The sequence below is a fragment of the Eschrichtius robustus genome, chromosome 19 (genome assembly GCF_028021215.1).
Source record: "Eschrichtius robustus isolate mEscRob2 chromosome 19, mEscRob2.pri, whole genome shotgun sequence".
In the NCBI taxonomy this organism is placed as follows: domain Eukaryota; kingdom Metazoa; phylum Chordata; class Mammalia; order Artiodactyla; family Eschrichtiidae; genus Eschrichtius; species Eschrichtius robustus.
Window position 1 is genome coordinate 60,428,233 of NC_090842.1, and position 25,189 is coordinate 60,453,421.

At 53.6% G+C, this 25,189-nt stretch overlaps 2 protein-coding genes across 3 annotated transcripts; both read right to left on the reverse strand.

Annotated features, from left to right (window-relative positions):
• Nucleotides 1–1,011: 1,011 nt before the first annotated feature.
• Nucleotides 1,012–8,099, reverse strand: DMWD (DM1 locus, WD repeat containing). Of its 2 annotated transcripts, XM_068528884.1 has the most exons (5): nt 7,594–8,099; nt 6,159–6,341; nt 2,799–4,067; nt 1,937–2,011; nt 1,012–1,556 (listed from the first exon to the last, which is right to left on the reverse strand). In XM_068528884.1, exons 1-5 carry the CDS (start codon nt 8,035–8,037, stop codon nt 1,509–1,511), a joined length of 2,019 nt encoding a protein of 672 aa, XP_068384985.1. In that variant the 5' UTR covers nt 8,038–8,099; the 3' UTR covers nt 1,012–1,508. The 2 variants fall into 2 exon arrangements, with proteins under 2 accessions (XP_068384985.1, XP_068384986.1); XM_068528885.1 differs by lacking the exon at nt 1,937–2,011.
• Nucleotides 8,100–10,026: 1,927 nt separating this feature from the next.
• On the reverse strand, nt 10,027–25,060 carry RSPH6A (radial spoke head 6 homolog A). The gene is made up of 6 exons (XM_068528774.1): nt 24,387–25,060; nt 21,664–21,898; nt 15,494–16,276; nt 13,996–14,140; nt 13,100–13,217; nt 10,027–10,264 (listed from the first exon to the last, which is right to left on the reverse strand). Exons 1-6 carry the CDS (start codon nt 25,058–25,060, stop codon nt 10,027–10,029), a joined length of 2,193 nt encoding a protein of 730 aa, XP_068384875.1.
• Between the last annotated feature and the right edge of the window lie 129 nt (nt 25,061–25,189).

The following is a 25,189-nucleotide window of genomic DNA, read 5'->3' on the forward strand; positions in this document are numbered from 1 at the left end:
CCCCACTGAAGAGGCAAAGCACAGAGGAATGCTACAGGTATGACAGATGCCAAAGATGAGCCCTCCCATTCCCCAGAGGGGACCAATTGAGGCTCAGAGTGATTTGGTAACACCCCTCCCAAGCTCTCGAGTTGGGAGCAGGGGAAAAAGGGGTGAGGCCTGGGAAGGGGGGAGGGAGGCCAGGGCAGCTTTGCGGGTGACTCAGCCAAGGATTCAGACTTTGGGATGGTTTAAATTTAGCCCTCAGGCCCTCTGCTTTACACTGACTATTTTTTGGCAGGAGATGGGGAAGGGGTGGTGAGAGAATCGGGAAGGGAGGCCCTCAGGAGCCAGGAACAGGGGTGACCCACTGGCCAAAGCCTGGGGGAGGCAAAGGAGCCCCCAAAATAGCTCCTTGGACCCTGGCAGCGCAGCCACATTCCTGCCCAGGCTAGGATTAGAAACAGAAACATTTCGGGGGGTGGAGGGTGGAGCGGCAAGACACCACTCCCTGTGGCTCCAGAGAGCCAGCCAGGAGGGATTTTCGCTGTTCTTTCCAGGGTGGACAGTTCTCCCAGAGGAAACCATGGTCTCTAATTGGCCCTGGATGCCTGGGCCCGGCCAAGCCAGGCCTGAGGCAGCAGAAGGCCAGGGCCTATGCTGTGGAAGCTCACTCTGGGCATCTCGGGAGCTGCCTGGGGGGCCCCTGTAATATCTGGACACTTTGAAACAACTTTTAAAACTCCCACTGAAGACTCTGGCCTGGTGGCTCTCTTCCCTCCGAGCGTTTGGAGTGGGGCGAGGGATACTCTCCTCTGTCTGAAGGGCCCTGCCCGGGGCTGGCCAGCGGCAGATCCACCAGCTGTGTCCCTCGGGCACATCCCTCCTCTGGTTTTCAGTTCTTCCTGCCCTCAAAAGGGGGTCGGGGGGAGGCAGGGCCTAGCTCTTCCTCTGGATAAAGTGGATTCTAGGGCTGCATGAAAGCACCCACACACTTCCTCCATACCTCCGCGGAAGGGAAGAGAGACGCCGTGAAAACAGGGAACTTTAGTATAAATAAGAGGTCCTGGGGGACAGAGAGGACCCCAGGGGCTTCCATAATTTAACATTCTTCAAAAGCACAAGTAACAGCAAGGGCAGGGCGGGGGCCAGGGGAGGGGTGGGCCACCCCCTGCCCTGCACACAGGACCGAGAGGCGCACTGCAGAGCTGGGGCTCTTGTGGGCGGGGAGTTTCTCCCCCAGGAGTGACCAGTCACATGCTGGGGACAGGGATGAGGCTAACACTGATGTTTCAGAGGAAGGGGTCATTGTACTTGGCAGTGGTGGGGACAAGGCTGTGGCCACACGGGCCACTACATCCCCCCAGTGTCTGGGTCAGTCTGAGGGACCCTCTGCCCCAAATTTGTGCAGGGAGAGGGACCAGAGCAGTCCATCCATCATGGTTAGTCTTGTTAATACGTTGATCCATGAGGTCAGCGGGGACGGTTATGCTAGGAGCTGGGGGTGGGGGACCCCGACATCCATGGCTTCACACCACTGTGCCGCTTGGGGAGTTGCCTGGTTGGGAGGAGATGCCCTGGGGAAGATGAGAGCGGAGACAGGAGGGGGTTAGAGACCGCCTGGGGCTCTCACCAGTCCCATGGGGCGGGGGGGGGGGGGGGGGGGAAGGCCAGCCTGGAGTCCCCCAGGCTGCTGCCACCCTGGCCTTGCCCTTCAATCCACCCCAGACCACCCAGACAGAGGCCGCTGCTCTAGGCTCAGGAACTTACATCTCGGCTAGCTTCCCTGTCCCAGCAGGTGGTACTTTTATACAATAATTAAAGTCCTCGGGTGATCCTGAGCAAAGAGGATGGGGTAGGGGTGGAGGTAGGGAGCAGAGGGGGAAACTGGGGTCCCCTTCTGACTGGGGAGGGGGTCCTAAGATTCTGAGAGGGAAGAACTTAGGGACAGTCCTACCTCTACCACTGACTTGCTGGGTGACCTGGGCCAACTTCCTTCCCCTGTCTGGGTCTCGGTCTCCTCGTCTGTGAACTAGGGAGATAGAGGGATCTCTTTCAGGACTTACCAGATTCCCCAAATCCCAATGCCCCTGCCTCTGAGACTGTACTTTAAGTTCTAGGGATTCAGGACCCTACAATTCCAAAACTGCTCGTCCAGGGAACCAGGCACAGCCCTCAGATCTGGCATCCTGGGCCCCCGAGCCCAAACCCTTAGGAGACATCTGAGAACACAGGTCCCAAGTTATAAGGCACCAGGCCCGCACTTCACCTTACTAGGACCTTTCTGAACCCCATGGCCAACCCATCTTCAAGCTTCCCTGTCCTAAGAGGTGAGAAAGGTCATAAAGAGGCAGTGACTTGCTCGAGGTCACACAGGGAGCAGAAGTGCCGGACTGGACCCTGAGCCTGGGATTCCACAGCCCACGCCTCCAGCAGTGGGATCGGATCCCAAGAGTCTGACACTCAGGCTGGAAGCTGGGTGCACAGGCTCAATCTTGCCCATAGAGCTCGAGCTGCAGTATTAATAAAATTTCACCATTCCATAAGACCTAGCCATGCTGGGCCCACCGGCTGCCCTTCTGATAACTGGCCATGTTCTCCACCACTCCCAGATGTCTCTTATGCCTGACCCTCTCTCTGCTTACCGCTGCTTGCCAAGCGTTCTAGAAGTCACTGTAAGATCTGAGAAGGCTTGTTCTGGGACACAGATTTCCATGGCTTCCCCTCATCCCACACGGCTGGAGGCTGATGCTACCAAACCTCTCTGCCAATGCCCGCCTCTGCCTGGGTCCCAGGTGGGCTGGTGTGGGGTGACTCACCACCTTGCCCGGCCGGGCCCAGGTGCAGATGAGGCCCTCCTGGCAGGCGGTGATGATACAGTCCTCCAGGAAGAGGAGGACCGTGAGCCGCTCCTGGGCGATCTTCTTGCACACGAGCGGCTCGAGCAGCGGCACCTCGTGGATGCGCGGGCACAGCGCGGTGCCCAGCACCTTGGCGGGGTCCAGCCGGCTTCGGGGGGCGGGGCCGCTGGGCTTGTCCCCGCCGCCCCCGCCCCCGCTGCCACCCCGGCTGATGTTGCCCAGGCTGTGGTAGCGCTTGTGCTCCTTCTCGGCCCCCCGGTCCCGCCGCTCCTGCAGCGTGAGCGTGGCAAAGCGGCCGATGCTGAAGGGCGTCCCCGGCTCCGCTGCCGCACCCGGGCCGCCCGCCTTGCCGCTGCCCGCTGGGTGTGGGAGGCTGTTGGACCGGGACAGCGAGCGGGGCAGGGGCCCGGGGCCTGGCTCACCACCTCGCGAGCTGCCGGTGGCAGGCGGCGTGGTGCCAGGCGTGCCGGGGAGGGTGCGGGTGCGGGCCAGGGGAGGGTGAGGGTAGAGCACGTCTTCGGTGAGGTCCCACAGGCAGAACTGCGTGTCCTGGCCGGCCGAGCCGAAGCGGTAGGTGATGGAGCCGGCCTTGGGCAGCGGGGAGAGGGGGGCGCCCCCGCCCGAGCCTGTGCCTGCGGCCTCCGGCTCCTCCTCCTCCTCGCCACTCCGCTCCCCATCGCCACCGGCAGCCGCCGCCTCCTCGGCCCTTGTGGTGTAGGGGTCGAAGGCCACGGCGTTGACCCAGGACTTGTGGCCGTGGCCTCGGGCCACCACGCGGCCCTCGGTGAAGGACCACACGGTGACCAGGTCATCTTCACCACCCGTCACGACGTAGCGCCCGTCGGGGCTCCAGCACACACAGAGCAGGCCCCCAAAGTAGCTCTTCATGAGCCCCCGCAGCAGCATGGAGTCGAAGTGGAAGACGCGCAGGCAGCCGTCCTGGCTGACGCAGGCCAGGTGCCGGCCGTCGGGCGAGAAGGCGAACTCGTTGAGGGGCCCCTCGCCCACCGCCCACTTGGCCAGCGGGTTGCGGGGCGCCTTGCTCTTGGCGGCGTAGACGGCGAAGCCCTCGCCCTGCTTCAGCAGACTGTACTGCGGCGGGGCCGAGGCGCACGGGTGGCTGACGTTGTACAGGTACAGGTGGCCGCTGGCGTGTGATGCCAGGAACAGGCTCTCTGACTCAGGCAGCCACTTCAGATATGTCACCTTGGTCTTGTCGATAAGCCGCTGCCGGGGGAGAGAGCGGGGGTTGGGAGAAGGCCATCCTCCCGGGGGCCCACCTCCTCCCCAGCCTGGTTCCCCGGAGAAGGTCATCATAAGTGGCCCGGGCCTACTTGGAGAGGAGGGACTGAGGGAAACGGACAGACACCAGGTTAGGGGAAAGCACGGGGAGAAGGGCTGCGTGAGGGGAGCTCCGTGGAGCCTCGATGTCCCTTCTTCGGCAGGAGGGCAGTGCTGCCTTCCAGAGAACTCTCCTCTGTCTAACCCCCTCCGCCATCTTTACCATGTCATGCTTAAGGCAAGATATTGAGTCACGGAGTATCAGCTCCCCCAAGGAAGGTATCTTTGTTTATTTGGTTCATTGTTCTAGCCCCAGAGCACAGAGCTGTGCCCGCAGGAGGCGCCTGGAAAGTAGTTCCTGGACACCTGAATGACAACCCCATCCTGTCAGCCGCGCATCTTTGATCCTTTTTGTCCTCACAACTCACCTCCAAACCTGCAAGGAATCCTGTGGGCTTGATCTGCAAAATGTGCCCAGAACCTGATCTCTTCTCACCACCCCCAACTCCAACCACCCTGGTCTCAGCTGCCATCAGGCCTGCAACGGCCTAACTGACTGGCCTCCACCACCCGGGTGTCTTCTCTGCACAGTTGCCAAAGAGATGCTATTAAAACCTAAGTCAGCACCCGGCACTGTCTCTCCCACTCTGAACACCATGGCAGCCTTTCTCAAGCAGGACTCCGGGGAGAACCAAGCCCTAAAGCCCTTTGGCATCCACTGTCTGTAACAAATTAACTTCTTTCCCAGGTACCCAAGTTGCTTCCCATTCTCCATTCTCTGGAGAATTTCGAAATTAAATCAAATTGTTTCTGTGTTCTATGGCTCAGATGAACCCCAGTGGCAAGAGGCTCTAAAAAGCCAAGGTCTTTTCCATGACCTGCCAGACCCTACATCTCCTAGCCCCTCCGAGTTGTTTCTCGGAGCTCATCTACTACCCTCCCCCTCAACACTGCTCTGGCCACACAGCCTTTTTGCTGTCCTGCCTCCGGCATTTGTCCTAGCTGTTCCCTCTACTCAGAATGTCCTTTTCTCCAATAATTTGTCTTGCCTCCTTCAGGACTTTATTTCCATGTCACCTTCCAGTGAGACCTTTCCCAACCTCACCGAGCACTCCCCATTCGCCTTCCCTGCTGGATTTTTCTCCAAGACACTCTGACACACAGCCTACTTAGTTATTTGATAACTATTTGTCTCCTCCAGCTAGATAAAAGCTCCACAAAGGCAGGGCCCTCTGTTTTGTTCACCGAGATGTAGTAGTCCCAGTGCTTAGAACAATGCCTGGCAAAGAACAAATGCTCAGTGAATATTTTGTGAATGGATGACCTAGTCCACTTTAATCCATTCCCTGTTCCACTCACTCCCCTCTGCCATTCATGCACTCTGTACATTTGAAACACCTTCTCAGAACAGAGAGACAGAGATAGAGGACAAGAGTAGTTCTAGACACAGATAAGGTCTTTCACTGGCATTTCCCCTTCTGCCAGGTCCACCCAGGACTGAGCAACCTCCACGTATGATTTTACAACAGTCCTGTGAGGTAGGGATGGGAATCCCATTTTGCAGAGGAGGAAAACTGAGGCTAAGGGAGGAACAGTCACCTTCCCAAAGCCACACAGTGAGTAGATGGTGCAGCAAAGATTTGAATCCAAAGCCCACAGGGCCCAGAATTTGAAAAGCAAGGGCTGTGGCTTCAAACAAATCCCAACCAGTAAGTAACTTCAGTTCTCTAATCTGCAAAATGGGTGTCACAATCCTAACCCATTGGTTGATGAAAACTCCAGGAGTAATGTGTTCAGCATAGGGCTAACACAGCATAGGGCCTGGGCACAGGGGGTGCAACCGTCATTATTAGCTATCATCACAGCAGCTGCTGTCACCCCATCCTCCATATCTGTCAGTCCATCCCCCATCTCTCCCTCATCCTGCCCCCCTCAGGCCTACACTGCTTCCCAGACAGCTGCAGTCTCATGGCAAACATTGTATGGGTGGGTGGGTGGGAATGGGAGCAGTTCTGGGCCCTGGGGGCCCACAATCACCTCCTCATTGAATAGCTTGCTGGTGTCCTTCTTGATGAGATCCAGGTACTGCACTTGACCGGCTGAGAATCCCACCAGCAGGGAGATGGTCTCTGTGGCAGCAGTGAACTGGTTGAAGTCGTGGCAAGTGGGCTGGGTGCCCTTATAGATCCGCTTGTCAATTGGCTTGTTGAGGTCAATGGACTTGGGTGGTGGGAGAAAACGAGTTAATGGCTTCTACCACTGAGAGGAAGGAAGAGGGTGTTGAGGTTGGGGGAAAACCACAAAGAGGAAGCAGGGTTAAATCCCTGAGGGGAGTGGGTAGGTGGATGGGTGAGCGGGGAGGGAAGGGGCAACCACAGACAGGAAGGAGGACCCAAATCACAAACAGAGGAAAAAACCAGGCAGGAAGGTTCGCCCCCTGCCACCACATGAGACCACAGTGCGTCCTCCCCACAGTTGGACACCCCCAACTTCTGGGACACCCTTGGCCACGGTGTCAGTTTCAGGGTCTCTGTAGTCCCTGAGCTCCAATTCCTTTCTATAATTTCAGCAACTCCCCTGGGTCTTAGCACCACTATATTCCAAGACCCTCAAAACTCAGGATCATCCAATCCCCAGAATTCTAAAGTCCAATGTCCCAGGATTCTCCTCACTTTGGAGTCCTTAAATCTCAGAATCCCCATCACAGTTCAGGGACCCATTAAACCTCATGGTCCCCCAAATTTTAGGTGCCTTCATCATCTCTGGGCTCTCAGGATCCCCATCACTTCTGGGGACCACCATAAACTCCAAGGGTCTCATGTCCTCTGGGACTGACATCCCTTTAGAGACACCCATCACACCTGAGGATGTTCCCTCTGGGATGTCATTATCTCCAGATCTCCCATCAGCTCCGAGATTCTCATTTCCTCCAGCACCCTCATTACCTCCAGGACCCCAAGTTTCTCTAGGATCCCATTCACCTTCAGGATCCCTATTACCTCTAAGCCCCCATCACTTCCAGAATCCTCCTCACCTATCTGGGCTCCCCAAGTCCCCCTAACACCCCCAGACAGCAATACCCCTGGGCTCCCCATCACTTCTGAGCCTGCATTTCCCATCACCTGCAAAATGCCTGCCAGCCAGCACCTTGGAGCACCCCATACCATCTTGGATTCCCCATCACCTCCAGAATAGTCACCATCCCAGGACCCTCACGCATAACCTCGGCATCTCACATGATCTCGAGGTTTCCCATCACCTCCAGGATGGCCAGCACCCAGGGAGCCTCCCATCACCTTTTAGAATCCTGTATTGCCTCCAAGAATCCTTTCCCCTTAAGATGTCCGTCACATGTAGGATGCCTGTCTCAGGGTCCCCTATCATTCAGGGACTCTCCTGTCACTTGTGAATCACCTCAGGGATACCCATCCTCTAAGCCAGCACCCAGGGCCCCACGATGCGGGCCGCTCACCCGTTGGCTCCCGCGGCGACAGCAGCCCGGGTAGAAATAGAGCTCGCGGCCCAAGTTGAAGCAGACGCGGTCTCCCCCAGCGCCCAGCGCTGCGGGCGTGGCGGGAGGCTCCCCGGCCCCGGCGCCGTCGGGCTCCCCCAGGCGCACGAGGCTGAGGCGCACCGCAGGCAGCGCGGGCCCGGGCCCTGGGCCTGCGGGCGGAGGGGACGGCGCGGGGCCCGCAGCACCGGGGCCGGAGGTGGAGGCAGGGCCGGGCAGGGGCTGCTGCGGCGGCTGGGGCGGCGCCGGGGTCTGGGAGGAAGCCGGACCCGACCTGCGAGCGGTGCCCTCGCCGGGGAGCAGCTTGTAGAAGCCTTCGCGGGTGCGGAACTGCGACTTGATCTCCGCACAATCCCCCATGGCAGCGCCGGGGCCCGAGCCGCCCTCCGCGCCGCCCGCCGCCATCTTGGGCGACCCCCACCCCAGCCCAGGGCCCCGCTGCTGCCGGACAGCCGCCTGCCGCCGGGCCCCCTGCCGGAAGCCGGGGATCCGCACCGGAAGAGGCGGTGTCGTCGCCCGGGCAACGCCTCTTCGATTGGCAACAGGGTAGGGAGGCGGGACGAGCTCCAGCCGTCGCTCCGGTAACGGTTCAGGGCTGAAGGCGGGGCTACAAGGTGGGCGCGGCCTTCGTGCCTGCGGCCGACGTGGTTGGCTGTGGGGGCGGGGCTCGTATGGAAAGGGGCGTGGCCATCAAAAGAGCACAGGTCCCTAGCAACGGCGCTCTGGGAACCGTTTGCCTAGCAACTGGAGTACCCTCAAGAGAAGGCCTCATCCAAACCTTGTCCTTCCCATGACGTCACCTGGTCACTCCAGGTGACCCTGGAGTCTCCCGAAGACTCCTAACATACACCCTCCGGTGTTTCCCACTTACATCTTAAAGTCCCCGACTGGCTACAGCATCTCCAACCATTCCTCCCCACCCCTGATGATCCCGCAAATCCCAGTGATCTCCATTGCCTCCATAAAACTCCAAGGACTTCATCTAACCCACTACTGATTAATACTAACACCAAACATCTCCACATTTCCCACCAACCTCCTATGTATCTCCATAACTCCACAATCTTCAACAATCTCACTCAGTCCTCCGACACCAACCAAAATTTTATTAATCCCTGCAATGCCCCCAGTGTCCCAATAATCCACTAGTAACCCCAAATCTCTTCCTGATCCCATCAGCCCCCTGATAGCCAGTGCCCCTCACTTCTTCTGACACCACCCTGCCCCCGTCACAGATCTTCCTAGACCCACTTATTCAATCGCCTCCCAGATTTCTCACTGGAATGTCCCAGAAGCATCTCACACTCAACAAGTCCTGCAATGAAATTGACATCTTACTCCAAATCCTGCTCCTATCCTGTGTCCCCATTTTAGGGCTGGCACTGACATCCCCTCCAGTCACCAGGCTGCAGAACTCAGTGTCTCCCTAGACTTCTGCCATTTCCCTTCACTCCCTGATTCCAGTCCCCAAGTCTTTTGCATTCTGTCACCTGAATTCCCCTGTTCCAGTCCATTCCTCTGTGCAGCCCTGGTCTAAACTCCTCCTCTCCTGCTTGGGCCCTCCCTGTATCAGCCTTGTCTCTGCTCTCCCAGACTCCTGTCTCACCCCTCTATCTGCCCTCCACTTGGCATCTAGAGAGGTCTTTCTAAAGCATGAATATGATCAGGACCCTGCCCTGTTCAAAGCCCATCTGTGGCCTCCCTAGGCTCTCAGGACAAAGTTCAGCCCTGGGTAATCTGTTCCTGCCAACCTCTCTTTCCAGCCTCATTTCTCACCACTGACTCCTCACACCATGTCCCAAAAATGAGGTTTGAGAATCTACCCCAACACAACACACTCTCTCTTGCCCTTGGGTCTTTGAATGCCCTGTTCCCTCTGCTTGGAATGCCCTACCACTCTGTTTTTGCCCATTTATGAGCCAGCTCAGGAGCTCTGTCAGTCCTCTGGGCTCCCCTATCTGGGTTGTCATTGCCTAGGGAATGTGTCTGTCTCTCCTGTAGAGTGTGAGCCCCTGGAAAGCAGATCTGGGGCCACTGGGTCGACGCTGTGTTCCCAGCACAGGGCTGGGTTGACCCGGGGCACTTCAATAGTTGTTTGATGGCCAGATGAATGAATAAATGAACAGATGGGAGAGACTATGCCGGGCAATGTCTGTGTTCCTAGCAAAGTGCCACCGTCCTGACTTGGAGGCCATGTCAACAAATGTGGTGAACAAATGAATGAGTGACTCTGCTGGAATGCCCTGAGGACATTTTATTTAGAGCAGCTGCCTTCCTCTTCTACCCCTGCTCTCTAGGGGCAGAAAGCAAACCAACAGTGAAAAACAACAAGCTAAAACTATGTATAAGGGAAAGGCTGCTCTCTACCTGCTTGAGGAAGGGGACTACGGGGCCTCAGTCATCCTGGTCCTCATCCTCATCTTCCTCCTCATCCTCTTCCTCTTCCTCCGCGGCTGCCAGTGCCTGCTCCTGGGCAGCCTTGAGGGCCTGCTCCTCCTCCACCGTGGGGTCGCTCATCTCCATGATCTCCAGGCTGCTGGGGTACTCTTGCTGAACAGGGGCTGGCAGGGACGGGTTGAAATTCTCAGGACTGTACTTGTGGCCCCAGCCGATGTAGATGTTCTCAAACTTCCTGGAGGGGCAGAGAGATGCTGGGAAATCCTCCCTCAAAGACCCCGGCCTGGACTTTTGTTAAAGGTGGGACCCAGCCTAGGCATGGCATGCCTGCAAAGTTATGTGTGGTAGAGTGGAATGTGCCCACCAGGTTTCTCTGTTCATTTGTTCTTTCAGTATTCACTTAGCACCTACTAAGTGCCAGGTCATGTCTAGAGTTGCACTGTCTAACAGCACATGTAGCTGTTGAGCACCTGAAATGTGGTGAGACTGAAGAACTGAATTTCTAATTTTATTTAATTTTCAAATTTCACTTGTGGATTCTTCTTTGACCCATTGATTATTTAGGACTCTGTGGTTTAATTTCTACATACCTGTGAATTTCCCACATTTCCTTCTTTTACTGATTTCTAATTTCATTCCAGTGTGGTAAGAGAAGAAATTTTATATGATCAATCCTTTTACATTTATTGAGACTTGTTTTATGGCTTAGCATTTGGTCTATCCTGGGGAATGTTCCATGTGCACCTGAAAAGAATGTGTGTTCTACTGTTGTTGGAGTGGATTTTATTTAATTTTAATTAAATTTAAACAATAAAACTGATACTTCATTTATTGGAAGACATCTAAGTATGTCTGGGACAACCTGGGTACACGAATCTACTTTTTCAACTGTAGGTGTTGTGAAATCTGAATACAGGTCAAGTATTTCTGATGAAAATTTAGTACCCGAATTGAGAGGTACTGTGAGTGTAAACCACCCCAGGTTCTGAAGACTTAGTATGAAAAAAAGAGTGTAAACTAGCTCGTTAATAATTTTTACATTATTGATTTCATGTTGTAATGAGAATGTTTAGGATATTTGGGGTTAAATACATTATTAAAATGAATTTTTGCCTGTTTATTTTTTTAATTTCTTGAATGTGGCTGCAAGAAAATTTAAAATGACATATGTGGCTCATATTTTGTTTATATTGACCAGCACTGGTCTAGATATGGGAACCTAGCAGTGAACAAATTAGACAAGAACTCCTGCTGTGGTGCCTACATTCTAGAGAGAGGAGACTGATAATAAACAAGGGCATAATTGGTTGCATCCCAGGCCCACCAATTCACCTCTCCCCAGAATTTTAATGGGAGAAGGAAAGAGGAGTAGATGGGGGGAAAGGGAGCGGACTAAGAGACAGGGAGAGAGGCAGAGAGTTTGCCACGGGGAGCAGTTTGGATTTGACCTTATTTTCATAGCCTTGTTTTTCCCTCGAGAATCATTTTCCTCCGGGTCTTCCTCGGAGCCTTCAAATACACTGCTTCCTTGGAAGCCCCTGACCTCTGCCAGCCCTGGTTCCTGGGGTCCAGGAACCAGCAGCCTCACCCAGGAGGTTGTGCTTGCTAGGAAGGCAGAGTCTTGTGCTCCAACCCAGACCCAGGCGACCAGAACCTGAGCTTTAACCAGAGCCCCTGGTGAGTCCTACCCATTCACAGTTTGGGAAGCTCTGGTCTAGAATGTCCTTCTGCCTGCTTTTCCCCCAGTTACTTCTTTTTTTCCCCCAGAGACTTCCGATCAAGGCTGCTTTTCCCAGGAATCCTTCCTTGATCCCCTCAAGACATGACAGGTATGAGCTGCCATTGGTCCCTCCACTCTCCCCAGTGGTACTTCTCTTAGTTTGTAACAGGATATTTCATGGGGGTAAGGGGGTGAGTGAGGGTGAGGCTTGATGTACATCTAACACCTATGCTTCCTCTGCCTGCTCCCAGAGTAGGATCCATATCTGCTTTTTCAACAAAGTACTTGGGGCCCAGCGTACAGCTGGTAAACGGTGACATTCAAGAATCTTTTATAAAGAAAAAAAGTGGCGAGATGGATGCATGGTTGGGTGGTGGATGGGAGGGTGGATGGGTGGTTGGGTAAGTGGGGGTTGGAGGATGGGTGGGTGAGTGGAGCTCCAAGTTTGGATCCTTTGCTTTCAGAGGGATGCTGGCAAGTTAGGGTGTGGCCAGAAGAAGGGCGCTGGCAAAAGCAAGCATACCTCTTCCATGCTTCTGGAGGAGAAAAAGAAATTGTCAAGAATGTGGTTAAATTATCAAGAAGATGTAAAATCCCACCTTGACTGTGAAGCATAGTATCGAATACAGCGCAGGCTGTTCACTGATACGGAAAAGGAAAAGCTTTGAAAAACCGTCATGCCATCTGGTGGACAGAGCCGGTAAGTGCATGCCCCGTGGCTGCAGGCTGCGCTCTCTAGTGGCTGAGCAGAAAAGCTGGGATGTGCCTGGTGAGAGGCTGAGGGACTTGTCTCGAGTGCGAGTGCGTAGCCGAGGTGGGAGGATGTGGGAGTGACTTCCACCTGCCAATCTTTTGGGAACAGCTGGTGGGGGATCCTGGTGGGGAAGATTTGTGCCCTTAGAGAGAAGATCCTTCAGATTGGAAGAACTGTGGAGGAGGCCCAGGGAAGGAGTTAGCTTCCCCAGAGATGAGACTCTGCCCATCAAGGCCACCCCAAAGGGGACATCTGAGTCCTGTCTGGCTCCATGCCTCAGACAGCAGGAAAGCCTGGGCCAAGGGGCCAAGGTATCCAGGTTTGAATACTGCACAGGCAGTGCGATCCCTGAGTTAGTTCCTCCCCCTTCCTGACCTTCCATTGTTTCATCCCAGGGGCCCACACACTCGGTATGGGATTTCTCGTTTTAGCCCTAGTGGGACCCCTGGGAGCTGAGTGAGGGAGGTTAGCCCCTGGGGGCTTCCTGAAGGGAGCTGTCCCAATGTCTGCCCACCCTGGTGAGTTGCCCCACCCGGCCTGGCTCTGATGAAGTTGTAGCGGCGCCCTCTGCTGGGAGGCACTAGGAGAAGACCTACTTGCCACTGGCGTAGGCATAGGCCCCTGGCCAGAGATTGGAGCGCACGACAGCCACGGAGTACTGCGGGCTGAGGCTGCAGGACAGGCGGGCGGTCCAGGGTGACATGTGCATGATTTCTGTGGGGGAGCAGAGAGCACCAGGGAGGTCAGAGGCTAGGCTGCAGCTCCCCCTGCCCTGCACAGCCCCCTGGAGGGAAGGTAGAGAGGAGGAAGAGAGGGAGTAAAGAGGGAGGACAAGGAAGGGCATGTGGGGCTGACAGCACTGGCTTCAGTGTTTGAGCCCTGGCTCTGACCACTCTCTCGCTGTGTGGCCCTAGGAAGCCACTTCACCTGTCTGAGCCTCAGTGACTGCACCCGGGAAAGGAGACACTTATCTCATCTCCTTTGTAGGGTGGCAGTGAGCCCTGAGGCCCCGACAGGGGAGCTACTGTGATTCTCCTTCGAGGTTGGCCATCAGTTTGGACCAGGGATCAGAGGACAGGGCACAGGCTCCAGGCTCACGGAAACTGGGGTCCACATCCAGACTCTGTTCGCTCACCCACTCTCAGCCTCTCCTTTCTTCCTTCAGATGCCTGAGATCCCCACCTCAGGAAATTCTTGTCCAGTCTTCCAAAATCCAGCTCAAGTCTTGCCTCCTCTGGGGAGGCCTCCCTAGCTATCTCTCCCCCTCCCCAAACCCATATGGGACTCGAAAGACCATATCTCACCATCTGGACCATTGCCATGTGCCAGACAAGGTTCACAAGATGGACACATTCCTATAACCCCATGGGATGCCCATTTTATAGATGAGAACACAACCAAAGCTCACAGAGGTGCCCCCCGCCATCAGTCTCGCTGCCCCTCCCTTTCTCCCAGTCTCCACCAGAACTGTGTGTGAAGTGGGGGCTGTTACCTGCATCTTCTGAGAGTGGCGTCAGCAGCGGGGGCCCGACCTCCTGCTCCACCTCCTCTATCCCCTCATCTGCCTTCTCTTCCTCCTCCCCCAGCTCCTCCTCCTCCTCCGTCTTCTGCAAAGGGTTCACCCAAGTGCAGCGGCCCTGGAGGTGGGGAGGAGGTCAGGTGGTACCCCCAGGGCACAGAGCCTGGCCTGTACTCTGGGAGGAGGTGAAGGACCAGGCAGGATACTGGGGACGGGTCCTGTTCTCAGGGACCCAGAAGTGGGTAGAAGGACAAGGTTAGTCGCACAGGTAGGAGGTGAGGGGAGAATGGGCTGAGAGCTGCAGCAGTGAGATGCGGACTCCTGCCTCTCTCAGGCTCTGTGGCCTCCATCTGTGAATCCATTCATCCATTCATTTACTGTATATTTAAGGAGCACCTACCATATACAGGCACTGCTCTCGGTGCTGGATATGTGCCCTTGAGAAAAGAAACCCCCCCATGTCTGCCCTTGTGGAGTTGACATTTGGCAGCCCATATGATCCTCTGTTTGCTCATCTGCGAAATGGGGGTGTCATGGGTGCCTCTCTCATTGGATTGTTGCTGGGTTGCAGGAGGTACTGAAGAGCAATAAATGTTTGTTGAATGAATGAGTGAACCTAAGTGCAGAGCATGTAGCAGACTTCAGTTTCAGCAACCATAAAATGCGAATGACCATTGTACCAATCTCAGAAGCAGTTATTTGGATTCAATAAAACATTGTGGAGTCAATCAATGTTTATTGAAGAAATGAATGAATAAAAAGTTCCTAGCACACAGCAGGCGCTGCCTTGAGTGAATGAATAAACGTATGTAAAGTTCAGACACACTAGGCATTCAATAAATGCAGGTCCACCATCCCTTATCCACAATTCCAAAATCTGAAAAGCTTTGAAAACCAAAAGATTTTTCATAAGTCATCTGGCAGAAACCCTGACCTGAGTGATCGGAAGCTCTTCAGTTTTGCTGCAGAAATAATGATGCCTTTGAATACAGGCTGCAGCCCCAGCCCCTGCTTGAGATGTTGCGTAATATACAGTATGTGCACTGTGTCACTTTTTTAGTGTGTGTGTCACCTTTATTTTTATTTGTTTTTTTAGAGTACTCTTATTTTTGTAAGTACTGTTTTTTTGGCCGCACCAGGAGTCTTGTGGGATCTCAGTTCCCCGACCAGGGATCAAACCCAGGCCCCCCACCCCCACCCCCGGAAGTGAAAGCACTGAGTCCTAACCACTGGACCACCAGGGAATTCCTGTCACCTTTTTAAAATCTGAAAAATGCAGAATTCCAAGGTGCATCTGGCCCCAAAGGTTTCTGACAGGGGACTGTCAGCCAGTATCTGTCGAATGAATGAAGGAATGGATGAATGAATATCACTGAGCACGATGCCTAGCTGCCGAGCAGGTGCTTGCTGCCTTATTTTGGAGTCACACCTGGGGCTACGACCCGCGGGGAGGCTGGAGTCCGGCCCTCACCTGTGGCAGGATGTGCTGCGTATGATGCACCCAGTTGGCCGTGGAGTCCACCAGCTCGAGGACCGGGAGGCCCTCGAAGTCGGGGTTCTCCTCGTGAGAGTCGCGCCCGGCACCGCCCTCCTCCTCCTCGTCGCCCTCCTCCTCGCCGAACTGGTAGAAGCCGAGGGGGCTGATGTGTGTGGCGGCCGAGATGCGGGCGATCTGGGCCCGCAGGTAGTTGGCCTCGTTGCCCGGGAAGGGCGGGTAGCTGATGACCGGCGCATCCAGGAAGCCAGTGAAGAACTTCTTGATCTTGCGCGCCTGCACGATCTGGATCGGCGTGACGTGGGGCAGCCTCGCCCACGGCCGGCCCGGCTCGTTGCACACGAAATACAGGTACTTGTTGGCGCCGTTTCGGCTCTCTTCCTTGGGGACGACGGGCGGCGGCTTCCACGTGGGCTTGGGGATGACGTCGGTGACCTTCTCCTCGCCCTCCTCCTCGCCCTCCTCGCCCTCCTCCTCCTCGCCGTGCGCCTCCATGACCTCGCCGCCCTCCATCACCTCCTCCACCTCCTCCTCCTCCTCCACCTCCTCCTCGCCCTCCCGGAATTCCACCTCAGCCACCAGGTAGCTGCGACGGAGCCCCAGGATCTTGCCCCAGAAGCGGCAGCTGTGGATGGGCCACTGCTCCACTAGCTGCTTCAGGGCCAGGAAGATGCGGAAACTCTCGTCTGAGCTCAGGCCCACGCCGGCCTGTTCGAAGTAGAAGGCCTTCTCCATGATGTTGGGCACGGCCGTCTCCGCCTGCAGAGGGTGGGGCGGAAGGCAGAGGGAACCAGGCTGAAGCGCTGCTCCCCAACCTGACTTTTCTAGAGTCTACAGAGTCAAACGGCTCTGTAACCCAGCTGCTCATGCCACCGTTTTTGGCCACTGAGATGCAGGGGTAAGTGCGCCAAGGAACGATGATGCCTAAATCGTGCAGTTGATGTAAAAGATTTGGGGACGAGCATACTGAGGCTTTTCCTAAAGGTATATACTGCATTCCCATTTTCTTACAAGCTCCATTTATGAACAACACAGTGTTAAAAGGAACAATTATTGCATCCTCTTCCCATGCCTGCCAGACTGCTCCGTTGTTCACAAATGCCTGAAGTCCCTGTCCACAGGAGGATTATACGTTCCCACCCCCACCCCACTGCATTCAGGAGTGGCCATGTCACTTGTTCTGACCACTTGAAATGGCAGTGAAAGGGACACGGGTCATACCCAGGCAGGAGCTGTAAGAAACAATGTGGGTTTTGCTCTGCTTTCTTTTTCCTGCTCTGCAACTGTGGAAGCCTGTGTTACAGTGGCACTTCCATCACCCTCCAGCTCAAGTGTCTGATAAGCCAAGCCCCCTTGCCAAGCCTGGATGGGCAGGTAGTGTGAGTGAGAAATAAACTGTGTGGTGTTAAGTCACTGAGATTGTTTGGCTGTTTGTTTGTTTGTTTTTTAAATGTTTATTTATTTTATTTTATTTTTTGGCTGCATTGGGTCTTCGTTGCTGCATGCGGGCTTTTCTCTGGTTGCAGCGAGCGGGGGCTACTTGTCCTTGTGGTGCGTGGGCTTCTCATTGCGGTGGCTTCTCTTGTTGAGGATCATGGGCTTCAGTAGCTGTGGCTTGCGGGATCTAGAGAGCAGGCTCCGTAGTTGTGGCGCACGGGCTTAGTTGCTTCGCGGGATGTGGGCTCTTCCCAGACCAGGGTTCAAACCCGTGTCCCCTGCATTGGCAGGCAGATTCTTAACAACTGCACCACCAGGGAAGCCCAGGCTGTTTGTTATCTCAGCTTGAAACGGCACACCCTGACTCATACTCTATAGGAGGAGAATTGTTATTTTGAAAGTGATTCTGGCAGTTGCCCTCAATCTTTTATTTTTCTTTTTGCCATGCAGTCCAGCTTGTGGGATCTTAGGTCCCTGACCAGGGATTGAACCCACTCCCCCTGCAGTGGAAGTGTGAAGCCCTAACCACTGGACCACCAGGGAATTCCCTGCCCTCAATCTTAAACACAGTGCAAAAGCTTGTCTGCCTAGGGGACTTTCCTGGTGGCACAGTGGATAAGACTCCACGCTCCCAATGCAGGGTGCCCGGGTTTGATCCCTGGTCAGGGAACTAGATCCCACATGCATGCCACGACCAAGGGTTCGCATGCCACAACTAAGGAGCCCACATGCCACAACTAAAGGAGCCGGCGAGCTGCAACTAAGGATTCCTGGAGCTGCAACTAAGGAGCCTGCCTGCCACAACTGAGACCCCACGCAACCAAATAAATAAATAAAGCTTGTCTGCCTAATTGATATTGACACCAGCAACTCGGGGACAGGGTCAAAACTTAATCCCAAGACTCACTGTGCTGCCAGCAGGGAAGATAAGGGAATGAGCATAGAAAACTCTCTTTGGGGTGTGTGCCTGGCCCATGAGCCAATGGCCATCACCCTCTTTCCGGTAATGTCTTCCACCCACTTGGCAATGGAGTGGCCTCACCAACCGTGATTAAATGATATCACCCTGCCTTCTGGCCACTGGTGATTGGAGCAAGTGAGGACAACTGCTCAAAAATGGCAGATTAGGCTCTCCTTCTCTACCTCTGCAATTGCAGCTGGGTGGAGAGAAAGTACATCTGGCGATTCCCTGCCTAGAAATTACTTCTTTGGGATGGCTGGGTTTAAACCCGGGTTGGTCTGGCTCCAGAGGTCATATTCTTAGTCCCTACTCCTTAATTCCTCTATTAACTGTGGTCAGAATCTTCCTTCCTCTTTCTTTCTCCCAGTTTCCAGGAAGATCCTATCTATGATCTGGGAGAAAAGATTTCCTAGTGGCAACTAGATGAATTAAAAAAAAAAAAAAAATTCAGGAACTGTGGGGCAGCTGTATGCTGCCGTGTGAGGAGGTGGGGAGAGAGAGGAGCAGAGGTGAGATATGGGCACTGAGATCCCTGAATACCAGCTTGGCCTGGGGCCCAGCTACATTCCTGCCCTTGGGTTCGACGGCGGATGGCACCATCCTCAACCCCCTTCTCCACTGCTTGCCTTCTCCACAGTCACCTTCCCAGCGCCCCTTGCAGTCAAGGGATGGTTATGTGACCCAATCTGGCCAATAAGACGCAAGCAGAGGTTTTCTGAGGGGCTCCTGGGAAACTTTTGCTTCCCTGATTGATTGATTGATGGATGGATGGATGGATGGATTTATTTATTTATTTATTTATTTATTTATTTATTTATTTGGGGGGGTCACACTGCATGGCTTGAGGGATCTTAGTTCCCCAACCAGGGATTGAACCTGTACCTTCAGCAGTGAAAGGGCAGAGTCTTAACCACTGGACCACCAGGGAATTCCCTTGCTCCCCTTGTTTAAAAAAATAAAGGGGGAGGGAATTCCCTGGTAGTCCAGTGGTTAGGACTCAGCACTTCCACTGCTGTGGCCTGGGCTCAATCCCTGATCGGGGAACTAATATCCCACAATCCCGCAAGCCACATGGCTCAGCCAAAAAAAAGAAAGAAAAGAAAGAAAGAAGGAAAGAAAGAAAGAAAGAGAGAGAGAGAGAAAGAAAGAAAGAAAGGAAGGAAGGAAGGAAGGAAGGAAGGAGGGAGGGAAGGAAGGAAGGAAGAAAGAAAGAAAGGAAAGGGAAAAAAGGGGGAGACATACGGTGAAGAGCGTCCCCTCTCTTTTGGGGGCACTGGTGTGGAGATATGATGTCCGAGGCTGTAGCAGTCATTTTTCCAACATAAAATGACAAACTCAAGGACCAAACATGAACGTGATGAAGGCAGAACAGAGGGGAGGAAAGAGCTGGGAGTCTTCACGATCTCACAGAGACACTGCCCCAACTCTACTCACTCTTGGCAAAGTGAAGTAATGAAATGTTTTGCTGAACTGCTTGCGCCATTTTAATCAAGCACTTGTAGCCCAAAGTAAGCCTTACTGACTGCCTTGGCCAGAGATAGGATTTAATTTATTTATTTTTCTTATGTTCTGCTCATGCCGCGCGGCATGTGGGATCTTAGTTCCCTGACCAGGGATCTAACCTGAGCCCCCTGCAGTGGAAACGGAGTCTTAACCACTGGACTGCCAGGGAATTCCCCAGAAATAGGATTTATACCCAGGCTTCTGTGATGCAGAAAACGGCTTTCTTGGTTTGGGTGGAGTGGAGGGGAGGGATGAGGGAAGAAAGCCCTCAGTGCCCCTTCACTGGGGAGCCACCTTACCAGCCCTAGACTGCTTGCACCTATTAGGTGTGAGAACAACTATCTCTCTAAGCCACTCGTCTTCATTTCTGCGACAACTATTTCCTGTCTTAAAGTGATCTGTGTTGTCAAACAAGTACAAGAATAATACTAAAGTTAGTTTAAAACTATAAATGTGAGGATAGTCAGGAACTTTTCAAAACAGAGGTGCAGTGATGGGGAGCCTTATGCTACCAAACAGCCAAACCTGCTATGCAGCGGTTGTACACAACAAGCAGGAGAGTCCCAGAGCAGAACGCCATCTACAGAGCAAGGCACAAAATAGAGACTCCAGAAACAGACTGGAGTCCGTACCGGTGTAAATAAATGGTAGAGGTGGCATTTTCAAAGCAGGAGAAAGGATGGATTTTTCCATAAATGCTGTTGGGGATCATGGAAGAAACAGAAATTCTTTGCATTTGGAAGAAATAGAAAATGAGAGAAATGAGAGCCCTTCCTCCCCTCAGACAGAAAAACAAATACAAAATGCTGAATCATGGATTTGAGTCTCTTCCTAGAAACATGCACAGGCCACAAACGCCCACAATTTTGCCCTTCTACAGACCTCCTCAGATTAAAAACTCCAGCTCAAAAAAAAGAACCAAAAAAAAAAAAAAAACGAAACCAAACCAAAACCAAAACCCAAAAACCTCCGGCTCCAAGTTCTAAAGGGGTGGGACCTCTAGGGACCAAGCGTTTGAAGAGGGCGGGGCCTCCCTCAGGATTGAATTTTAAGGGGGCGGAGCCTCAGGGCTGTGGAATTCTAAGCGGGTGGAGCCTCTAGAGGCACCGCGTTCTAAGGAGGCGGGGCCGACAGGGACTTGCGTTAGGTAAGGGTGCGACCTGGAGGTGTGGGGGAGGAAGGGTGCAGTTCTAAGGGGGTGCGGCCTCCCAAGGAGAGACTGCTGATCTGAAATTTAAAACCATATTCTCAGGTAAGACTGTTCCTCATGTCTAAGACTTGGATTCCGACCTGCGCTCTGCTCACCCAAGGGCTCATGCCTTGGTCAGATTGTCGTTTCCAGTTCTCTCACCATCCCACCCCACTGTCTCCAGAATCCTAGAATTTCAGAAGCATAAAACGTGAGCACAGACCAACAGCATCAGCAGAGATGGCAGAGGTGATAGCCCGGGCTTTGGAGGACATGGTCCTGCCTTCCTAGTTCTGTCTTTTCTAGTTTCGAGCCCGCTAAGTCCTTCCTCCACAAATAGGAATAATAAACGGCACTTGCCTTACAAGGTTGTTTCAGGGAGGAAACGAGCCCACACTCCTAAAGCTCTTAGCTGGGGGTGGGGGGGGAGGCGGGCGCCTAGGAGGTGTCAGAATTATGATAAAGAGTTCTCAACAAATGTTTCTTAAACAAGTGAAAGAACATTTCAGCCAAATTTTAAGCCGTCGTCCAATGCTGGAAACAGAATCGTAGAATTAAATATTCTGAGGATAGTAGAATGTTAATCAATCATGGGTGGAAGAGTTCTCAGCGGGTCTCAACTTGCAAAAGGGGAAACTGAGTCTAGGGGATAGGAGGCAAATTCAGTGTTGAGAGACTCCAGGAGTCAGTGGGTTTCACAGAAAACGTCCACAGAGCAGTTATTTGCAGAAAGGAGTAAGGGATGGTAGGAGAAATCAGCCTCCACCTCCATGTGGCGCTGGAGTCAGCTTTCTACAATGCAGAGCTGGCCAACCTTTCCTCTGCTTCAGACCCTCCCATGGCGCCCCAGTGGTCTCAGGAGAAAGCCCAAGCCCCTTAGCCTGGCGTTCAAGGACCTCTGTGACCTGGTCCCCGACCCACACTCTGGACTGAAATCGTGTGTGTTTCTGGGTGGTGCTGTGCGCTCCCTCCCCTCCAGGCATTAGCAGGAGCTGTGCCTAAACCCGGGCCACCACCGCTCTTCCGCCGCGCGCCCCTCCCCACCGCTTCACTCACCACCTCCTCCTCCATCTCCTGTTCGCCCTCGCCGCCGCCGCTCTGGCTGAACAGCGCCTTGTGCCTCTCGGCCACCTCATAGGTGGTCTGCATCTCCGGGTCGTCCCGAAGCGTGTCCAACTTGGGGTGGAACCACTCCCACTGAGTGGTGCGGTTCAGCGACTCCAGGAGGAACAAGGGGTCCTCGGGCCGCTGGTTCAGGATCTTGGTCAGCAGGTTCACCAGGTGCTCATACCTGCCTCCGGGAGAGGGGAATGGGAGGTGGGGGACATCGCTCACTCAGCTTACTGAGCTTGCTGCTGTGTTTCTGGCCCTGTGCCTGGCTCTGGGGACACAGGGAAGAGAAAAGCTCCCTGCCCTGGTGGAGCTGATGGTCTGGTGATGGAGACATAGTAACCAAATGTGCAAAATATATAGTGTGTTGGGGGTGGTAATTTATACGGAGACAAAGCAGGGAATGGGGACTGGGAATGCCAGGGATAGGACATGGTTTACAATTTTAAATAGAGAGGCCAGGGAGGGGGCATACTATGCGAATACTGGAAGGAAGAGTATTTCATTCAGAGGGAACAGCATATGCATAGGCCCTGAGACATTTTATGAGTCTAACATAATCTTGATACCAAAACTCAAGGAAACTAGGAGAAAGGGAAATTCCATGTCATTCTCATTTAGAAATATAGATGCTGAAAAAAAAAAAAAAAAAGAAAAGAAATATAGATGCTGAAATCCTAAGCAAAATATTAGCAAGTGGTATCCAGCATTCTCAAAAGGATGACACACCGTGATTAAATTTGGCTAATAACAGGAATGCAAGACTGAACTGATATTAGAAAAAGAGGAAAAAAAATATAATTCAGCACATTAACATGTTAAAGGAGATATGTAAGATCACCTCAATAGGTGCAGAGAAACTGATAACATTCAACACCCATTCATGATTTTTAAAAACCTAGCAAACTAGGAATAGAATGTAATGTTTTATAATCTTATAAAGGGGAGCCACAAGTAACCTGCAGCACACACCAAACGTAATGGTAAAAGGCTGAATATTTCTCCTATGAGGTTGGAAATGAAGATGCCTTCTTTCACCACTTCTATATAATACTGCACTGGAGGTCCCAGCCAATGCAATCCAACATAAAAAAGAAAAGGTAAGAGTTAGAAAGGAAGAAGCAAAACTGTCATGGTTTGCAGATGATATGGTTGAGAATGGAGCGCAAAGGCCTTGAGCTGACGGTGTGCCTGGCATGTTGGAGGAACACAGAGGAGGTCTGGAGTAGAGTGAGGAAGAGGGGTTGTGGCAGGAAAGGAGGCTGGAGTGATAACAGTATCATCATGGCTTCCATTCACCTGAGTCAGGCACTGTGCTGGGCACTTGAGAGCAACGTTGAATTCTCACCACAATCATACATCTGAGGAACAATTACGATCCCCACCCTCCAGATGAGGAAACTGAGGCTTAGAAAAGTTGAGGTCATGAGGTCACACAGTGGTAACACAGCCAGGATTTAAAACCAGGTTAGCCTGATTTCAAAACATGTATGTCTAGCCCTCTTCAGTGTGCAAACCCTTTGGCAGCAGTCCTGGGTGTGGTGGAGGGCCATCATTGAATTGGGAAGGGTAAAGAGGAGTGAGACTTTGGCCAGGGCTTTACAATAAGAGACCTTGAAGCTCCTGAGGGCTGGGTACTATTGGGGAAGAGCTGGAGGTTAATTTTGGCTAAATTCTAGGATCTGAGGTAGGAGCTGACTAAAGATGAAGTTTGGAGAGGGAGAAGGGGCTGAATCATACAGGGCCTTGAAGGCTGTTATGAGGAGCCTGAACCTTCTCCTGAGGGCACTGGTGAGCCACAGCAGGCTCTGAGCATAGGAGGAATGGGAGTCAGCTTTGTGCTTTAGAAAGACCTGTTACTTCAAACTCTTCTTCTCTCACTTCCTCTCTTCCTCCCTTGGTTCCAGTCACACCAGCCTCCTTGCCGTTCCTCAAACACGGCAAGCTTCAAAGCCTTGAAGCTCACTGTGTTCCGTATCTGGACAACTCTCCCTCCAATTACCTGCAAGATGCTCTCCCTTACCTCCTTCAGGTCCCTGATCAAGTGTCACTTCCTCAGAGAGGCCTTCCCTGACCTCACACTATTTAATATCCCCTCCCTATCCCCCTTACTCTGCCTTATTGCTCACCTTAGCTCTTATCATCACCTTATACCTTATTGTATTTATTGTCTACTCTCCCACTAGAGTGTCAGCTTCATGAGGATGTGATAGGGGGCTGAGAGGTGTGTTATGACTGCAGCTAAGTGGCCTTGGCAAGTGCCTTTCTCAGGCAGGAAATTTTAGTGGATAAAAGGGCCTCAGGAGCCAAATCACTTGTGTTGAAATCCTGGCTCTGCCACATCTTAGCTGTGTTATTTTGGATATGGGACCTAATTCCTCTGTGTCTGTTTCCTCTCCTGCAAAATAGGAACAGAAGATGTACTAATCTCAGCCATGAGAACCAGATGTTTCTGTGTGAAGTGCTGGCACAGTGTCTGGTAAGTAAATGCTAGCTATTGTTAGTATTTATTCCCCGACTCCTAAGCTGAGTTAGAGGCCCCCAGAGTGGTCGCTGGTTCTCAATGAGGAGCAATCTCGTCTGAGACCCCAGGCCTGAGGCAGGGCCTTGCCTGGGGCTTCTCCCTGCCTGGGCCCCTCCCTCTCCCCACTCCGGGGCCCCCTTCTCACAGGCTGAGGTCGCAATTGACGCTGGTCTGCAGCAGGTAGGCCTTGGCGTTCTGCACGGCCAGCTCTCGAGGGTCTGGCGCACGCACCTCCACATTGAAGGGCATGAAGCCCAGCTCAGAGGGCGAGAACTGGAGCGCAGGGTCATCCCGTAGGTAGGGCCCATGCTGGGTGCCCTGGCTGAACTGCAGGTCTTCTCTCTGGTACCTGGTGTACTGGCCCAAGAGGTCAGCCCGGGGCTCCTGGTAGGCAGACTCCAGTTGCTGGAATAGGTTGCCTTTGCCCTGCTGTAGCTGCTGCAGCATTAGGCTGGCGTTGTGGCTGGCCTGGAGCCTGCCTTCACTCGGGTAAGTTTCGGGCTGTACCTCTGAGGGAAAGCCCCTATTCAGGGAAGGGTATTCAATGCCCCCCCGCTGGGCTTCCTCGGCCTGAAAAATGAAGTTCTCATTTGGGGTCAGACTGGCCCCTTGTGACCAGCCCCGGTTGATCTGGTTCGACACCATCTCCCGACTGCTGCGCAGGATCTGAGCGTCAAGCGGTACCGGCTGCACCTCTTCAGGGACTGTGGGCTGGGGCCTAGAGTGTTCCCGACTGCGCCGCCGCTCGGAGACCTGGGAATTCCTACGGCTGGAGGTCGGCTGAGGAGGGGACTCAGGGTCGGGTGGTAGGTCTCCCATAGTTCAAAGGGATCGCAGACTTCTAGGAGGAAGGCTTGCAGATAGGCAGGCCAGACCAGTCGCCTGGCTTGTGTGTATTCGGCAGCCGCTAGGCCAGCGGCGCCGGTTTCTAAGGAGGGAGGGGGCGGC